The sequence below is a fragment of the Mycotypha africana genome (assembly GCF_025528875.1).
Source record: "Mycotypha africana strain NRRL 2978 chromosome Unknown BDF20scaffold_9, whole genome shotgun sequence".
Lineage (NCBI taxonomy): Eukaryota > Fungi > Mucoromycota > Mucoromycetes > Mucorales > Mycotyphaceae > Mycotypha > Mycotypha africana.
In genome coordinates, this window is record NW_026515733.1 from 1000436 (window position 1) to 1015092 (window position 14657).

Below are 14657 nucleotides of genomic sequence, written 5' to 3' on the forward strand. Positions count from 1 at the left end.
AATATAAACTTTTAGGCTTTTTTCCTTTCAGAATTTTAAAAGTAAACTTTGTAAACACACTGCATTCTCACGAATGTATTCTATTTGTTGTTGTTCTTGTGGCGTTCCATCCGCACATACTCACGTACACTCACATACACACACCTATACATATATATTATTCATATTAATGCACGCAATTTTAAGTTTATTGTTTCTGTTGTTCACATTGCTACTTTCTGAGCTGCACAAAACAATATGGTTTCAATATAAAGAACTGACAGTAATCCACAATTTTTTTCCCTACACTTATAAACTGTATTATATGGATAAAGCCAGTCAAAATAATTATTTGGGTATTCAGTATGAATAGATTCAAAGATCATTTGAAGTAAAGAGGTTCTGATTTTGGTGAAATAGAAAGACATATAATTGTTGCTGATGGTTCTTTAATGGCAATACTGCCAAGGCGTATCAGTAGCAACTGTAAGGAGGAAGAGCAGTATTAGATCATAAAAATAAAGATGTCTCTCGACTGGATTAAGGTGAGTGACATAGTTGACTAGCAGTAGTAGAGGCTAAGCCAAAAAATTTAGATAAAATAGTAGGCGGTGGTGACTTTTCGAGATAAAATTGAGATAGAGAATGTCGCCTTGCTTCTTTCTTACTTAATAAGTATTCATGTATTGTATGTGAAGACGCTCTACGCTGTGTTGGAGATGTCTGATATGACGATTTATTGGAAGTAGACAGTTTTGAAGAGGACAATGATGGAGCGATTGTCGAAAAGGCAGAGGATGACGATAGAACTGTTGCTGCTGGAATGTTAACGGAGCCTATTCCCATCGGTTGCTGCTTTTGTAGAACCATTTGCTGTCTGTCTTTCAAAATGGATGCAACTCGCTGTAGCGATAAAGCCAAAGGGTCTTGGTACAGTTTAATTGATTTGTATTCTGCATCGACTCTAATTGATTCTCTATTCAATAAAGTATGCATATTATCAGAATAATCCATCAAGTTTCCGTTCTCGTATGTCATTGCAAGCTGTTTTCTCTTTTGCTGTAATAACTGTCTCTGCTGCTCTATTGTAATGTTGGTTGTAGTAGTACCATTGGCAGAATTAACAGGTTTAAGTATTACAGTCGACGATGTTAATGAGAATCGTTTTATTAACGAAGAAAAAGACCTAACGTTGAATATGCGGACATGTGCAGATTGTGTATCAACATGTGTGCTGGGGGGTGACCTCATCAAATCAGGACGCCGTATAATTTCTCTAGTTGTCATAATCTTACGGATTTAAGACAAGCTGCGGATGGTTTAGTTCTTTCAATAAAGAATGATAAAAAAGAAACATAATGAAACTAGGAGTGGAAGAAAAGATGAAAATAAAAATAGGTGGTCGTAATGAGCTCCTTTTTTGCAGCGCCTTCTCGCACATGATATTCCCCTTAATACTCATTTGTTTATCCAAAATCTGATCATAGCTGTATTTATACGGTCGGCAAAGATAAGTCATTATAGCAATTGAGATTAACAAGATTAATTGCTTGGTTATATAGTAAACATTAATGTGGCTGTTTACAATGCCATTTGATAGCCACTGAATAACTTAATATAATTATAAATTGCAAGTTATGCTGATTTATTCGACTCTTGACTGACAATATTTGTTCGAATGGTATGTACAAAATGTTGAAATACAGAATAAAATTGCAACATACTTCAGCACCAAAAGATGCCATCTTCTTTTACCACTGCAATTCTAGTTTTTCTTTCCTTTCCACTAGATTTGCTTCGCTTCACTTAAAGGTATTAGCTTAATAAAGACAGTAAATTGAATTGATAGGTTGAGACACGAATCCCTGACTCCCATTTGAATTTATATAAACAATAATACTCCTCACATGCTTAGCTATATAATTTTTGAGAGCCATAAATACTGAGTACGTTACAAAACGAGTTTCTTAGAATTGTTTTTCGTTACAAAGATCCTTCAACGTTAAAAAAGACACATTGATCCTATTTAATACCATAAGCAGCGGAAAGAAAAAACGGAAAAAACTTTATTGATGCTGTCTTTTCCACTCACATAGTTTTTTAAAATGAGGACACCTTAAGGACTCAATGAACTTGAGAATTCTAGAATGTGGGGCTTGGGAAGTGTAAAGCGCTAACTGCTTACTTTTAAAAATTTAGACAGCAGCGGCTGCAACCGTGGATAGCAAGAGCTTTCTGCATAATATTTGTAACACTGAGGTTTTCAAACAAAGAAGGCTATTGGGAATGGTTGGTCTCAAAAGAAAGAGACCTATGGAAAAAGCCGGCAATACGGTCCATTAAAAAAAGTGGCGTATGCTAACATCATCAAGACGAACATTTATCGTCACCACATTAACTGTTATGCTTAAAACTAATCCAAGCTCTGAATAGAATTCTGTATAAACTTCTTATGGAATAAAGATGTAGAGGACGTCATTCTATGATTCAGCAACTGTCTGTTTTGTATACAAATTCGTAATCGCTGAAATAGGGTATCTACAATATTTCAAAAAGAATCAGAATTGCTTCATTTTGGTAGCCTTGCCTAAAAAAGGTAAAAAATCAAGTTTAAAATTTTTTTTGTATGATGTAAAAATGATATCTAACAAAGAAGAGAACGATTTTTGAAAGATTCATATAAAAGACGGATCAAATGTAAGGTAGATCAGAAAATAAAGCCAGACACAATAGCAAACATTCTTTTCAATTATCGATCTTCATTTTACTCCAATTTATATTACCAATTTTTGACTGTATAATACAAATTTCTAATAATGCAGCCTTCTACAACTCAACGTGGTGTGCCAAACAGCACTAACGTAACAGGCCAAATTGATAATCATCATTCTTCTACGCATAACAGAATTAATGATTATCACCAAACGGCTATTGATAACAGCAATAATAATAGAAACAACTTTAGTAGTAAAGTCAACCGACAGGATTTACCACTCAGTGAGGTTGACCCAAAAGCCGCTAGGCAGAAATCTACCGAAGAAAAATTACAATTATGGGGAACTATTCAAACAATGCAAAGAGAAGGTAAAATGCCCCATAATGGTCAATTAGACGAACTTTTGGAGAAATTGCAATCGAACAAGGTTATTTCCTCAAGAGAGCATTTAATGTCTGAAGATGGCAGAGTTCTTTTGCACGACTTCCGAAAGCTGATTGGCACAATTCGCAGAGCTTTAGCCGAAAAAAATCAGGATGAACTATTTCAATCCCTTGTATATCATCTGCATTGTATGGAAAGCCCTATAAAAAAAGGTATTTACTCTCTCCACGGATCTGTAGAAGGATAATATTGATCAACTGTTACTCATATATTCATTGTTTGTGATTTAGAACACCTCAAGCAAGACTCTGGTGGTGTGTCTGATGGAACAAGGACCCCAAGCGGTCAATCAACTGCTCAAACTGAAGGCAAAAAAGGTAAACGCGTACATTCAGTATCTGTCTTCTATGATTTTCATTATTGGCTGATTAACACAAAATGCACGTAGCTTCCGAAGCCCTGTATCGTGTTGGAAAGCTTATTCTTATCAACAATGAATTCCGTTCTGTATTGGGTGATTTGATTGATATCTCTCAAGATATATTCAGCAATGTTGCTGGTAAGGCAGGCGAATCTTTCAAGAAAGCTGGCTCCAATATTGAAGACTCCGGCGATACCGGTAAATCTGGTAAACACTATGTCGATAGAGCTCTGGATGCTGCTTTGAGTCACACAGAGAACAGATATGATTCGTCAGACCATTCGCAACAGCCACATCTAATCGATGTGCCTCCCAGCGATCACCGACATCAAGGTCTTTTAAGCACTGGAGACTCCGTTCATCCCAATGCTCTTCCTGGTGCTTTCCCACAAGATCAAGAACAATTTAATCACGCAAAAAGCCGTGCTAATGAAAAGGTAAAGGAGCATCCTACTTACCAAAAGGCTCGTGATCAATATGATGAGCATAAACGTTTCGCTCAAGATACTGTTAAGGAAAAGATTCCTGAAGAAAAGCAAGACGAACTATTGAGTCGCCTGAAGTCTGCTCTCAGTGAAATCCAAAAGAACCCTGATTATCAAGAGGCTATCAGTACTCTTTTTCATTTGCTTGATGTCTGGAGCACGCGTTTGAGTAAGGTATCTCAAAATGTCGTAAATAAAGCAAAGGAAAACGACAGACCTGAGCAAATGGACTACCGCGAGCAGGCCGAACGTGAATTGAAGACTATTATTGAGACTTGGGCGCAAGGCTACTCTATCGATCCTCTTCTACAGGGTGTTCAAAATGTAATTAAAGACGCTCGTGAAGATGACAAACTTCGTGAATATTATGACCGTGTCAAGAATTATTTACATCGTTTGATGAAAGAGCCTGGATATGCTGCTGATGATCGCTCAACTGATGATGGTAGACGTTTAATGGATGAACGTGATCGTATTGTTAAAGGAAGATACAAGGATCATCTTGACTACCTGTCTTCTGAATCCCGCAAATATATGAATCTTATGGCTGAAGACGAAGTTGCAAAGGAACTTCATTCCAGACTCGCTAAAATTCATCGCGATTTATGGAGAGACAGGTAATGTATAGAATTTCTCAAATGTTGAATCCATCTTATTTTCAAAATATTAAACACTATCTGTTATCCTTCCCGATCTGTAGAGAAGGAAACCCTGCGTTTAAACCTCATTTGCTTAATGACATGAGATTGACTCTACTTCCTGCTTTCATCGATGAAATCAAGTATATTCCTATTCCCCGTATTGAATACAGTGATGCTCAATACGATATCGCCATAGAAAACTTGGTTATTTCTGGCGATACATTGCTACCCAACATCTTCGAAACCAAGATTGACAGCTACAACAACTTTAGTCTTCGAGCTGAAGTGCCTAGTCAACCAAGTCACCAAACTTTGTTTGTCCGTATGAGTGAGATTCAAGCCGATATCAATGATGTTGTCTTTTACTATAAGAAGAAAACTGGTTTCCCTAAGATTTCCGATCGTGGTGTAGCTTCTGTTGCTGTTGGTGGAAAGGGTATCACAATTACTGTCAAAATTGCTAGTGTTGCTGAAAATCCCGCTAAGACATTCAAAGTTGCTGTCTGTAAATGCAATGTTGATAACTTGAGTCTTAAGGTTAATGATAGCAAGCATGATATTCTTTATAAAACTATTCGTCCTTTGGTTATTGGCCAAATCCGTAAGCAAATTGCCAAGGGTATCGAGCTCAAGTTGACCGAATTATTGAATCAAGCTGATCAGCGCATCACCAGAACTCTTGTCCGAATGAATCAAGATCTACAAAATAGAGCTTACGAAGCTCTTCCTGAAAGTGAAAAGGCTCAAACCAGACCTCCAGTTGTCTCTCAAGCCCGTCATCGTCCTGGCTTCTTATCTACTCTTGTCTCAGTTGCCAACCACAATATCAGAAACAAGGTACAGCAAAGAAATGAAGCTAAACGTTGGAGTCGCCTTTCACAAGACTCTGGAAGCCTTGCTCTTTCGCGAAACCAAAATGACGAAAAGCGTCAAGTTAATTCACCTACTGGAAATCGTCCGTTCAGTCAACAACATCAGCTTAGCTCACCAGCAGCGATGGTAGAGCGTATGGCTCACGATACTCATCCTACATCTGGTCAACCTCCAGCAATTGCCCAACAGCAACATTACGATGTAATGGCGCGTCCTGAAGACAGATCCAATAATAGAGATACTTTCCATGATGTCCATTCTACTACTGGTCAACCTCCTGCACTTCTCCAAGAACAAAACTATGACCAAACAGCTCATCCTGAAGACAGACCCAGTAATAGAGATACTTTCCATGATGTCCATTCTACTACTGGTCAACCTCCTGCACTTCTCCAAGAACAAAACTATGACCAAACAGCCCGTCCTCGTGACAAAGTTATTCCTGATCCCCGTCGACACAAGGATATGCTTCATGGTATGAATCAGGATGCACATCCTACATCTGGTCAACCTCCAGCAATTGCTCAAGAACAACATTATCATACAGGTCATTCAGGAAAATCCGATTTTAATCCTTCTCGCGATATTGCTGTGAATAATAACCATAACCACGGTCAAGGACATCATGACTCTACTATTGCAAATCATCCTATGTACTCATCCAGCCATCAACCTACTTTGGGCCAGCCTCCTGCCATTGCTCAAGAACAACACTATCAACCAGCTCAGTCTAGCCCTGCTCAGAACGCAAACAGTCAAGCTTATAAGCAACAGCACTACGGAACTCAAGACATAAATAATGATCAACTTCATAATGCTGCTTTTGGTCAACAGCCCCGTGCTTTACCTCAACAACAGCATTTTGCTAAACAACCTCAATCTATGGGAATTAACACAGAATTTCCTTCTCGTCACCATCAGGGACAACCACCTGCTTTTGAACGGGATAAACAACCTTATTATGAAATGCCTGGAAAACGATTGGATAGCCCACCTCGTTCACCTACAAACAAGAACTTCAACAATACTGCCTATTGCAAGATTGCTAATGACTTGGCCGAGGCTCAACAAGCTTATGAGCAAGGTGCTGTTCATACTACACCTGGTCGTCATTAAAAAATTATTTGATCACTTTTCCATACTTTTCATTAATTTCTATTTCCTTTACTTTCAGCATTTAAATTTCTTTGCTCGAATTTATTTATCATTTAACTACTCTATGTATACTTTTAACTTTTTATAGCTATTTTATATAATCAACTTTGTCACAAATAAGGGAAAGATTTACCAATCTTTGTAATAAAACTTCTGGAAAATTCACGTACATTGCTGATCGTCCTGTGAAGCCGAAAAATCGCCAGATTTTGCCCCGGACCAGTTTTTTCTGTGAATCTGAATTTCTTGGTTCAGCCTGCAGAAAGGAACTCTAATTTTGCCTTATTTGGCAGCTAATGTTCCAAAATCTTACAAATACAAGCTTGATTTATAATATAGTGACGATCCTTTAATACAAAACTATATAAACACTACAAATTTCTTTGTCATTGTCGATCAAATTAGACTTTCACTGATAACATCTTATTTTATCTATTATATACTTTTAATAATGTCCCTTCCTGTTCCTGCTCTAGCTGCAAACAATATGAAGCCCGCTGGCCTTCCCGTCGAGCCTAAGGATGCGGAACATGTGAAACTCTTTAAGCCCTACAAATCTGGTGGTATTACTTTCCACAACCGTGTTGGTGTTTCCCCTATGTGCATGTATGCAGCTGAGGATGGTATGATGAACGATTTTCACGTAATGCATTATGGATCTTTAGCTCTCAAGGGTCCTGGTTTGATTATCATGGAAGCCTCCGGTGTTGTTCCTGAAGGCCGCATTACTCCTCAATGCGCTGGTTTGTGGAAGGATGAACAAATTGCTCCACTAAAGCGTGTCGTTGATATGATCAAGTCTCAAGGCAGTATTCCTGGCATTCAAATTGGCCATGCTGGTCGTAAGGCATCTTGCTCTCCCCCATTTAAGGGTGATTATGTTGAAACCAAGGAAGCCGGCGGTTGGCCCAATGACACTGTTGCTCCTTCTGAAATTCCTTTCGCAGACCATTATCCCAAGCCTCATGCTATGACCAAGGAAGAAATCAAGAAGACAGTTCAAGCTTTCGCTGATGCTGCTGTTCGTGCTGACAAGGCTGGTATTGAAGTGCTTGAGATTCATGCTGCTCATGGTTATTTGATCTCCACTTTTTATTCCGCTGCTTCTAATAAGCGTACTGATGAATATGGAGGTTCCTTCGAGAACAGAATTCGTTTCCTTTTAGAAACCATCGAGGCTATTCGTGCTGTTTGGCCCAGAAGCAAGTCTTTATGGGTTCGTATCTCCTGCTCTGACTACACTAACCCCGATAGCTTAGGCGAGTCTCCTGAAGGTTGGGATATTTATCAGTCTGTCAAGTTGGCCAAGGAACTCAAGAAATTAGGTGTCGATGTTATTGACTGTTCCAGTGGTGGTATTATTAATAATGTTAAGTATCCCGTTGAAAAAATGTATCAAGTCAAGTTTGCTGAAAAAATCAAGAGAGAAGCTGGTATTGATACCGCTGCTGTTGGCATGATCGTTGAAGGCGAAGATGCTGAAGACATTCTTCAGAAGGGTAAAGCTGATTTCATCTTGGTTGCTCGTGAATTTTTAAGAAACAGCGCTTTCGTTTTGGATGCTGCTCAGTCTTTGAATGTGGATATTACATGGCCTCAACAATATTCTTGGGCTGTCAAGAAAGCTCGTCGTCGTAATACCGAAAAAGTTACTGACAAGCCTGCTGAATAGAAGACTACTATTTATAGATATATAGATCTCCTGATAGACTATTTTTCCAAACATTTACTTTAATTCGAGTTCAAATAATCTTAAACTTGTGTACATAATAGACATTTTGCATATATTTTCCATTATTAAACTATTCTACCTCTTAGGCCTGAAAAGAACGTCTTAATGAAAAGTGTCAGAACATGTTTAGTAACATACAAAAATTATACTATATTTGGTTAGATATAACCTATGTCTTCAATGAAATGTGATGAGACTCACGGTTACAGAGTGATTAAAATTTTTGAACGGATATGAATACTGTTCGGCGGGAAAAACATGGTGTAGTAAGATAGAAAATAAGGTACTAAAAATAATGTCACAATATTCGATACAGTTATATGTTTGATTGTTACTCGATTATACGCGAAATTATTGAATTTACATGGCAATCATACAGTAAAAGCATCCACCCTATTTAGTATACTAAGTTTGTTCAAGCACCCAGAGTCGTACGCATACGGCATCGCAGAGGTAGCTATTTGATAATACTCAATAGAAATAGTGCAGCTTATCCATCAGCACTGCGTTATGGTCATATTTTCAATCTTCAGCTGCTTTTTTGACGATACGGTACAGAAACTGCTTTTCTCTAAAAGGGGATCCACAAGTTAACAAAACTTCACCAAATATCCGCCGCTTCCCTCCTTCCCGACGTGACCCCAAAAGCAACAATGACGGCAATGAGCTATCGCTTTCAGACAGGCCGCTGAAGAATTACAGAATCTTACGCCAAAAGAAAAGGTAGAATAGAGGAATGCCAACATTTATGAACACAGAATAAATAAGTGATATGTATATTTATGCTTTTATGAAATTTGGCTCAGTGTATAAGGAGGATACTTCGTTTGCGCAAATGTCATTAGACGCTTCACAGATTGAATCCATTTTCTTGACGTTTCGTCGTTTAGCACATGAGCAACTTGTGAAGAAGAAATTTTTTCTCTTGCGGAACGTTCGTGAATACCAACCATGGTAACACCAATTGGCCATGGGGCGTTACCAATAGACAATTGAAGGTAGGCATCTTGCGCATCTCTGTATAAACGATTCTGCATACGTTCGGCAATTTCAGCTACTCTGTTTAGAACATCGGGTTCCAATGTCTTCTTCTTCAGCTGTCGCATTAAAGGTTTGATGTATTCTGCGGCTTGTTTTTGTAGGACGGCGGCTCTTTTACCAGGCGCTGATCTCTTTTCCTCCTCGGGACGTGCTTGCATCCATTCCTCCCACTCTTCTAGCATACTCTAAAAAAATAAGGCGTTAATAGAAATAATAACAAGAGGGGATCAGACAACTTACAGTGAAGTAGGCCCAAATTTGATAATATAACTTATCAATATCCGTTGATATCAATTCCAATTGTATAGGTTCGACTGTGATTGTTGATTTCTTCAGCTTTTTCTTGTCATCGTGCACGACTCCACCCTTCTGTTTTAATTCTTCCAATCGCATATTTGCTTCCATTTCTTCCATGGTTCGCATATACTCATTTCGACCCTGATCCCCTGATTCTTCGTTCATTAGCTCCAATGCACGTAAACGAAGTTTACATTGTTTATCAGTTTCGGCGAATAACCTGATCGGTTGACCCATTGCTCTTAAACGACGAATAACTTCTTCTCTCGAGATATTGAATGTCTCGCTTTCCTCTTCCTACAGAAAGATACTTGTTATACCAATAAATCCTATGTCGATATATATGTATACGGCAATACTCACTGTCTGTTCCTCCGCTACTTCAACTTCTTTTTGTGCATTCTTCTTTTCTTCTTCTTTGCGTTTCAACTGATAAGCAAATTCCAGTTAATTGACAATCTTGAAGAAAACAGATTTTCATATATGTTACCTCTTCTTCTCGTAATCGTGCTTTTCTCTACAATTAAAGGTAAGTGTAAAAAACATAAATCGATCGATACGTTAATATTGTAACTACAAATGTTAATCTCCTTTGAAGCAAATGTACCTGTCGTTCTTTCTCTTCTCTTTCCTTTTCTTTACGTTTGTATTCTTCTTCACGAATTCTTTCTAATTCAGCTCTGCTGACGTATTTTATTTTCTTTTCTGAGGCACCCTCGCTGCCTCCAATAGCTTCCAATATTTTACGCTTCTTCGAAACTTCTTCTTTAATGATACCGTCGAGAAAACTCATAATAGAACAAGGTAACTTGATCAAAAGAAATTGTTGGAAAGATGATTAGACATTGAGGAGAAGAATGGTCAAACTACGAATTTGAAAAACAAAATCCGATTTGACCATCCAATCAGAGGAATTTAATGCATTGGCCAATTGAAACAGCCCTTATCCGAGAAGATTAGGCAATTACTGACTTTTTTTTTTTTTTTTTTTGTAAGCCCAATGGACGCGAGATATTGAAGCTTATCTAAATTGCCCGGGGCAGCTCGATTTCTTGAGAATAGAGCGATGCATAGTGTCGGTCAGGGTGCCGTGGTGGGCGAAAAAGCATACTATCTAAATGGGGGGAGGGGGAAGGGGCTAAACTAATCCTTATAATTGGTAGGCTTGGGCGCGTTTCGGGATCTTGCTTAATTAAGCCTGGGCGAGCACCGCAATTATTCATAACTTGTTTAAACACCAATACCGACCGAGAACCACCTTGATATCGGCATTAAAAAACCCTAGGAAGCAGAGAGAAAGGGATCAAAGCTGAAAAAATATCAGCGGCGTCCAACAATCGTTGGTTTAGAAAGCCAAGGTGCTAACTACCTCCACCGGGGGCTAGCTCCCCATCAGGCAATTACAGTATTTTGACTAATATTTCAGATAAATTACAACTTTTTTTTAGACAATTAATATTTATTTTAGATGAGTTGCAATTGTGTTGTAAATATAAACCGTTCAAAAAACTTGTCAGTAGTGCGAAACAAAAAAAAAAAAAAAAAAAAAAAAAAAAAAAAAAAAAAAAAACGGTACTATTCCTCACCTGTAATGATCTAAATCCTTAAAATATAAGGAAAACCGTGTTTATTACGGTGATACTTTTTTCTTCTTCGCTGGCTTGAAAACATCGGGTCTTCCGGCTCCATACCAAACTGCTCGAGATAGGGTCATCCTATTGATAGCGGCGTTAACGTCTCTCTGCCATAGCTTTAGATATTGCTTGCAATAAAGAACGCCGGTACCCTTGAATCCAGGAGTATCAACAATTTGCATATCATCATAGAAATAGAGGCTGCATGTTTTAGAGGTTTTAAATTCATCGATTGTGACAACCATCAATTGACCTTTAGCTTCACGTTTCCTCAGAGTTGCAAAAGGTTTACCGACAACACCTCATCTTTGCCCTTTCAACTTGACTACATTTTTTCCAAACATTCCAGCACCAAACACAATCAGTGGTACCCTTCTAGGGGATTCCGAGTACTTATCAGCCTTCCACTTCTGAACGCATCGATTTATGTCCTGGTTGCTTGCATTTGGTACAACAGGCATTGTCTTTATCCGGTTCTTCATTATTCTCTTTCCTTGCTTTCTTCTTTTCCTTCTTGATTTCAAAGTTCTGTTTGCGTTTTGTGTCTTTCGAACCAACTATAGGTACAATGAGGTCGCTTACTAATGATGAATTTACCAACTTTCAAAGCCACCTGAGCTGCCTTACCTTGATCTGCTGTTTCTGGCTCATATGATTCACATTTAAAGTATTGTTTGGTGTAGTGACCCCCTTTACCGCAATCAATACACGTTACATCTAACAGTACACGATGATTAATCTATACGTATATATGATCAGGTATATAAGCTTTCAAATGGCAAGTTACCATTAACTGCACTTGATTTTTTCTTTTCAAAAATTTGCTTTTTCTTTTCATAACATGGGTCATAGTATGTATAATAAAACGTGAAATAAAAGTGAAAGAGACAACATTTGACTATAAGAGAGCAATATATTTTATATTGCTTATCTTTGAAAGTCAATCATGAACGCATACAAAAACATTGACAACAGTTAATATAACCATCCCGTTCCGCTATGGTATCTGTTATACTATGGCCCTCAGCCCTCTATCAATGGTTTGGTGTCAATCAATTCAAAGTTGACCTTTTTTGGAACTCAGGCACCGACGAATATCTGGTTGGGGTCTCGGAACACATCGTCATTTACTGTAATAAAAAAGCTGTCAAGCTTTTTGTAGTTTAGCCTATTGCAAGATAACGCCAGTAAGACCATTATTGGCGACTTTCTTACTGATAGAGACTCATTTCTGGGGTTTGATTGTATGTCATCCTTAATGCTGTTTGGATATTACTGTATAATTGAGTACCTAAATCCAGAATACTATGAACCCTTATTCTAAAAATGTTTAAACAAAATCTAAATTTAAAATATGTATTGTCCATTAAAATCTGTAAAATCGTTTAAAATATAAGCTAAAATACTGTATTGCGATAGTCATTTACATTACCCTTACATATGCATGCATGCGCTCAAATTAAATGAATTCTTAGGTTTATCGAGAGATTTAACTGAAATCACGCACTTGTGTAAACTGTACTGACGTGCGTTGTCTTTTTTTTTTGTTTTTAGATTTTCAATATCTCATATGTGGTCGTAGGGTTTTGGGATAACCTTGTACGTTTTAACAGTATCTGCAGTTATTTGGAGAAAATTACGCCATTATTTGCTTTATTAGAACAATTTCTGTAGGTGTTAGCCGAAGAAGCCACTTTTTTTTCTTCTTCTTCTTTTTTGCTAACGTTGCATATAATAATAGAAGGTATAGTTATATGAAAATAAAATGTACAATTCCGAGGTTATTAGATCTGGCAGGCCAGATTGTTAATACTAATCATGCTTGAATTCATAACGATGGGGATAAAAGGGGTAGAATATTAAAAAATTGTCGGGAAGGGGACGTAGCTTTGTTAAATTGTATAGACGATAATTTAAGTATGCAATAGAATAAAATGAGTATATGTATAGAATAAAGGCATGCCTAAAATGACTGATAAAGGTGATACAAGTATGAGTATATATGTAAAAAAATAATAATAAGGGCCATACGTTCTTTTAGACCATATAGCCATCCACTTCAAATGTGCCAACAATTTTCCTGTTGCCGTCTCTCACACGCACCATCCAATTTCCATTGGGTAGCTTCATGTAAAAGTTTGAATAACCTTTTCCTGAGTAATCTTTCAATGGACTACAGTTGCTAGAAGCAGGGAACTCTGTTATGAAGGCTCGAAGATCTTCCACAGAGATGCTCTTTGCAGACGATTTTCGCGTTACTGTTGATGAAGATATCGTACTATTAGTGCTTGGCGTTCTGGGATTATCATCTTCTTCATCTGTAACAGTAGTAGCAGTTCGACAAACTGACGTTGTCGTTCCAAAATCTGGACACACTCTTTCCAGGGAGTTATCGATTGCAGTGATACTTTCTTGCTGCTTCATTGTTGCCGTTGTTCCTGGGATTAACATATTTGGGGTTTGGCTTGACGGCTTTATGAATTGTTGTTGGCGTCCAAACATACTGATTCGACGACCAAAAGAACTTTTTTGTAATAATGCAGAGAAGGAAAGGCGTTGCCGAGCTTTTTTATCGTCGTCTTTTTCAATATGGTGTATAAATGTTGTATCGGTTTGGAAATCATTGTGGTAAGAATAACCGTTTGTAACAAAATCATTATATTGTTGATGGTAAATAAGTGAATCTGTCATTTTTTCACAGTAAGTGGCGATCGTGTCTACAACAGCAAAATTTCGAGGAGTAACAAAAAGTAAGAAGGAGAGTGCAATGACGAAAAGAGGAAAGAAAGCATATTTATACAAAGATGAATGGACAATTGATGTGCAAATACTCGGAATTTGTTTATCCCTTTCAAGGAACATCAAAAATTAAGTCAAAACGTGCATGCTGCGGTGAATAGATAAGCCCACATCAAAATACTGTAATGCTTGGTTGTCGCTAGCACAGCATCTTGACATGTTTGTAGTTGATCCACAACTAAAGACTGTCCATTTGCTAGAATATCTTTTCATGCATTGCAGAGCATTCATCGCTCTTTGACTCTATTATCGGCTTCTTTGTTATTTTGCATTATCGATTTGCTAAAATGTCAAAGTGAGTACTTTGAGCATGTGTTTCAGCATGATTTATTTCTGCTTTGGCATATGTGTTCTGGGCCATGGCAAATATAGCTGAAAAGTGGCGTATATGTCGGCAGTCTATTTAGATTGAATTACAGTGTTTTAGCTTCAACTTTACACTTTATACAAATTTTATTGGACAATTTTTATATTTAATTTAGATAATTTTAAATTATTTT

General features: G+C 37.6%; 7 protein-coding genes across 7 annotated transcripts; 2 read left to right on the plus strand and 5 right to left on the minus strand.

Annotated features, from left to right (window-relative positions):
• Positions 1-519: 519 nt before the first annotated feature.
• BDF20DRAFT_915588 (uncharacterized protein) lies at positions 520-1266 on the minus strand (the record flags this gene model as incomplete). Its single annotated transcript, XM_053084336.1, has 1 exon — positions 520-1266. The coding sequence occupies one exon, from the start codon at positions 1264-1266 to the stop codon at positions 520-522; it is 747 nt and encodes a 248-aa protein (XP_052933595.1).
• Positions 1267-2795: 1529 nt separating this feature from the next.
• Positions 2796-6615, plus strand: BDF20DRAFT_838111 (uncharacterized protein; the record flags this gene model as incomplete). Its single annotated transcript, XM_053079119.1, has 4 exons — positions 2796-3291; positions 3370-3456; positions 3528-4602; positions 4686-6615. 4 exons carry the CDS (start codon positions 2796-2798, stop codon positions 6613-6615), a joined length of 3588 nt encoding a protein of 1195 aa, XP_052933596.1.
• Positions 6616-7141: 526 nt separating this feature from the next.
• BDF20DRAFT_907407 (uncharacterized protein) lies at positions 7142-8326 on the plus strand (the record flags this gene model as incomplete). Its single annotated transcript, XM_053083378.1, has 1 exon — positions 7142-8326. One exon carries the CDS (start codon positions 7142-7144, stop codon positions 8324-8326), a length of 1185 nt encoding a protein of 394 aa, XP_052933597.1.
• Positions 8327-8974: 648 nt separating this feature from the next.
• On the minus strand, positions 8975-10451 carry BDF20DRAFT_701131 (Prp18 domain-containing protein). The gene is made up of 5 exons (XM_053076073.1): positions 10332-10451; positions 10215-10266; positions 10088-10153; positions 9668-10021; positions 8975-9612 (listed from the first exon to the last, which is right to left on the minus strand). The coding sequence occupies exons 4-5, from the start codon at positions 9959-9961 to the stop codon at positions 9175-9177; spliced, it is 732 nt and encodes a 243-aa protein (XP_052933598.1). The 5' UTR covers positions 9962-10021; positions 10088-10153; positions 10215-10266; positions 10332-10451; the 3' UTR covers positions 8975-9174.
• A 903-nt stretch (positions 10452-11354) lies between these two features.
• On the minus strand, positions 11355-11657 carry BDF20DRAFT_886726 (uncharacterized protein; the record flags this gene model as incomplete). The annotated part of the gene is made up of 2 exons (XM_053082000.1): positions 11355-11474; positions 11502-11657. Coding segments are annotated over 2 exons (276 nt in total), but the record flags the coding sequence as incomplete, so codon positions are not given.
• A 97-nt stretch (positions 11658-11754) lies between these two features.
• Positions 11755-12188, minus strand: BDF20DRAFT_886732 (uncharacterized protein; the record flags this gene model as incomplete). The annotated part of the gene is made up of 3 exons (XM_053082001.1): positions 11755-11915; positions 11986-12097; positions 12153-12188. Coding segments are annotated over 3 exons (309 nt in total), but the record flags the coding sequence as incomplete, so codon positions are not given.
• Positions 12189-13008: 820 nt separating this feature from the next.
• BDF20DRAFT_701276 (uncharacterized protein) lies at positions 13009-14202 on the minus strand. The gene has a single exon (XM_053076074.1). It carries the CDS (start codon positions 14047-14049, stop codon positions 13396-13398), a length of 654 nt encoding a protein of 217 aa, XP_052933601.1. The 5' UTR covers positions 14050-14202; the 3' UTR covers positions 13009-13395.
• Between the last annotated feature and the right edge of the window lie 455 nt (positions 14203-14657).

Bases quoted from the DNA above. Each gene is read 5' to 3' on its own strand.
- BDF20DRAFT_701276 (XM_053076074.1), bottom strand. From the start codon at position 14,049: ATGACAGATTCACTTATTTACCATCAACAATATAATGATTTTGTTACA.
- BDF20DRAFT_701131 (XM_053076073.1), bottom strand. From the start codon at position 9,961: ATGGGTCAACCGATCAGGTTATTCGCCGAAACTGATAAACAATGTAAA. The intron at 9,613-9,667 runs GTAAGTTGTCTG...TTATTTTTTTAG, and splicing joins AAATTTGGGCCTACTTCACT to AGTATGCTAGAAGAGTGGGA.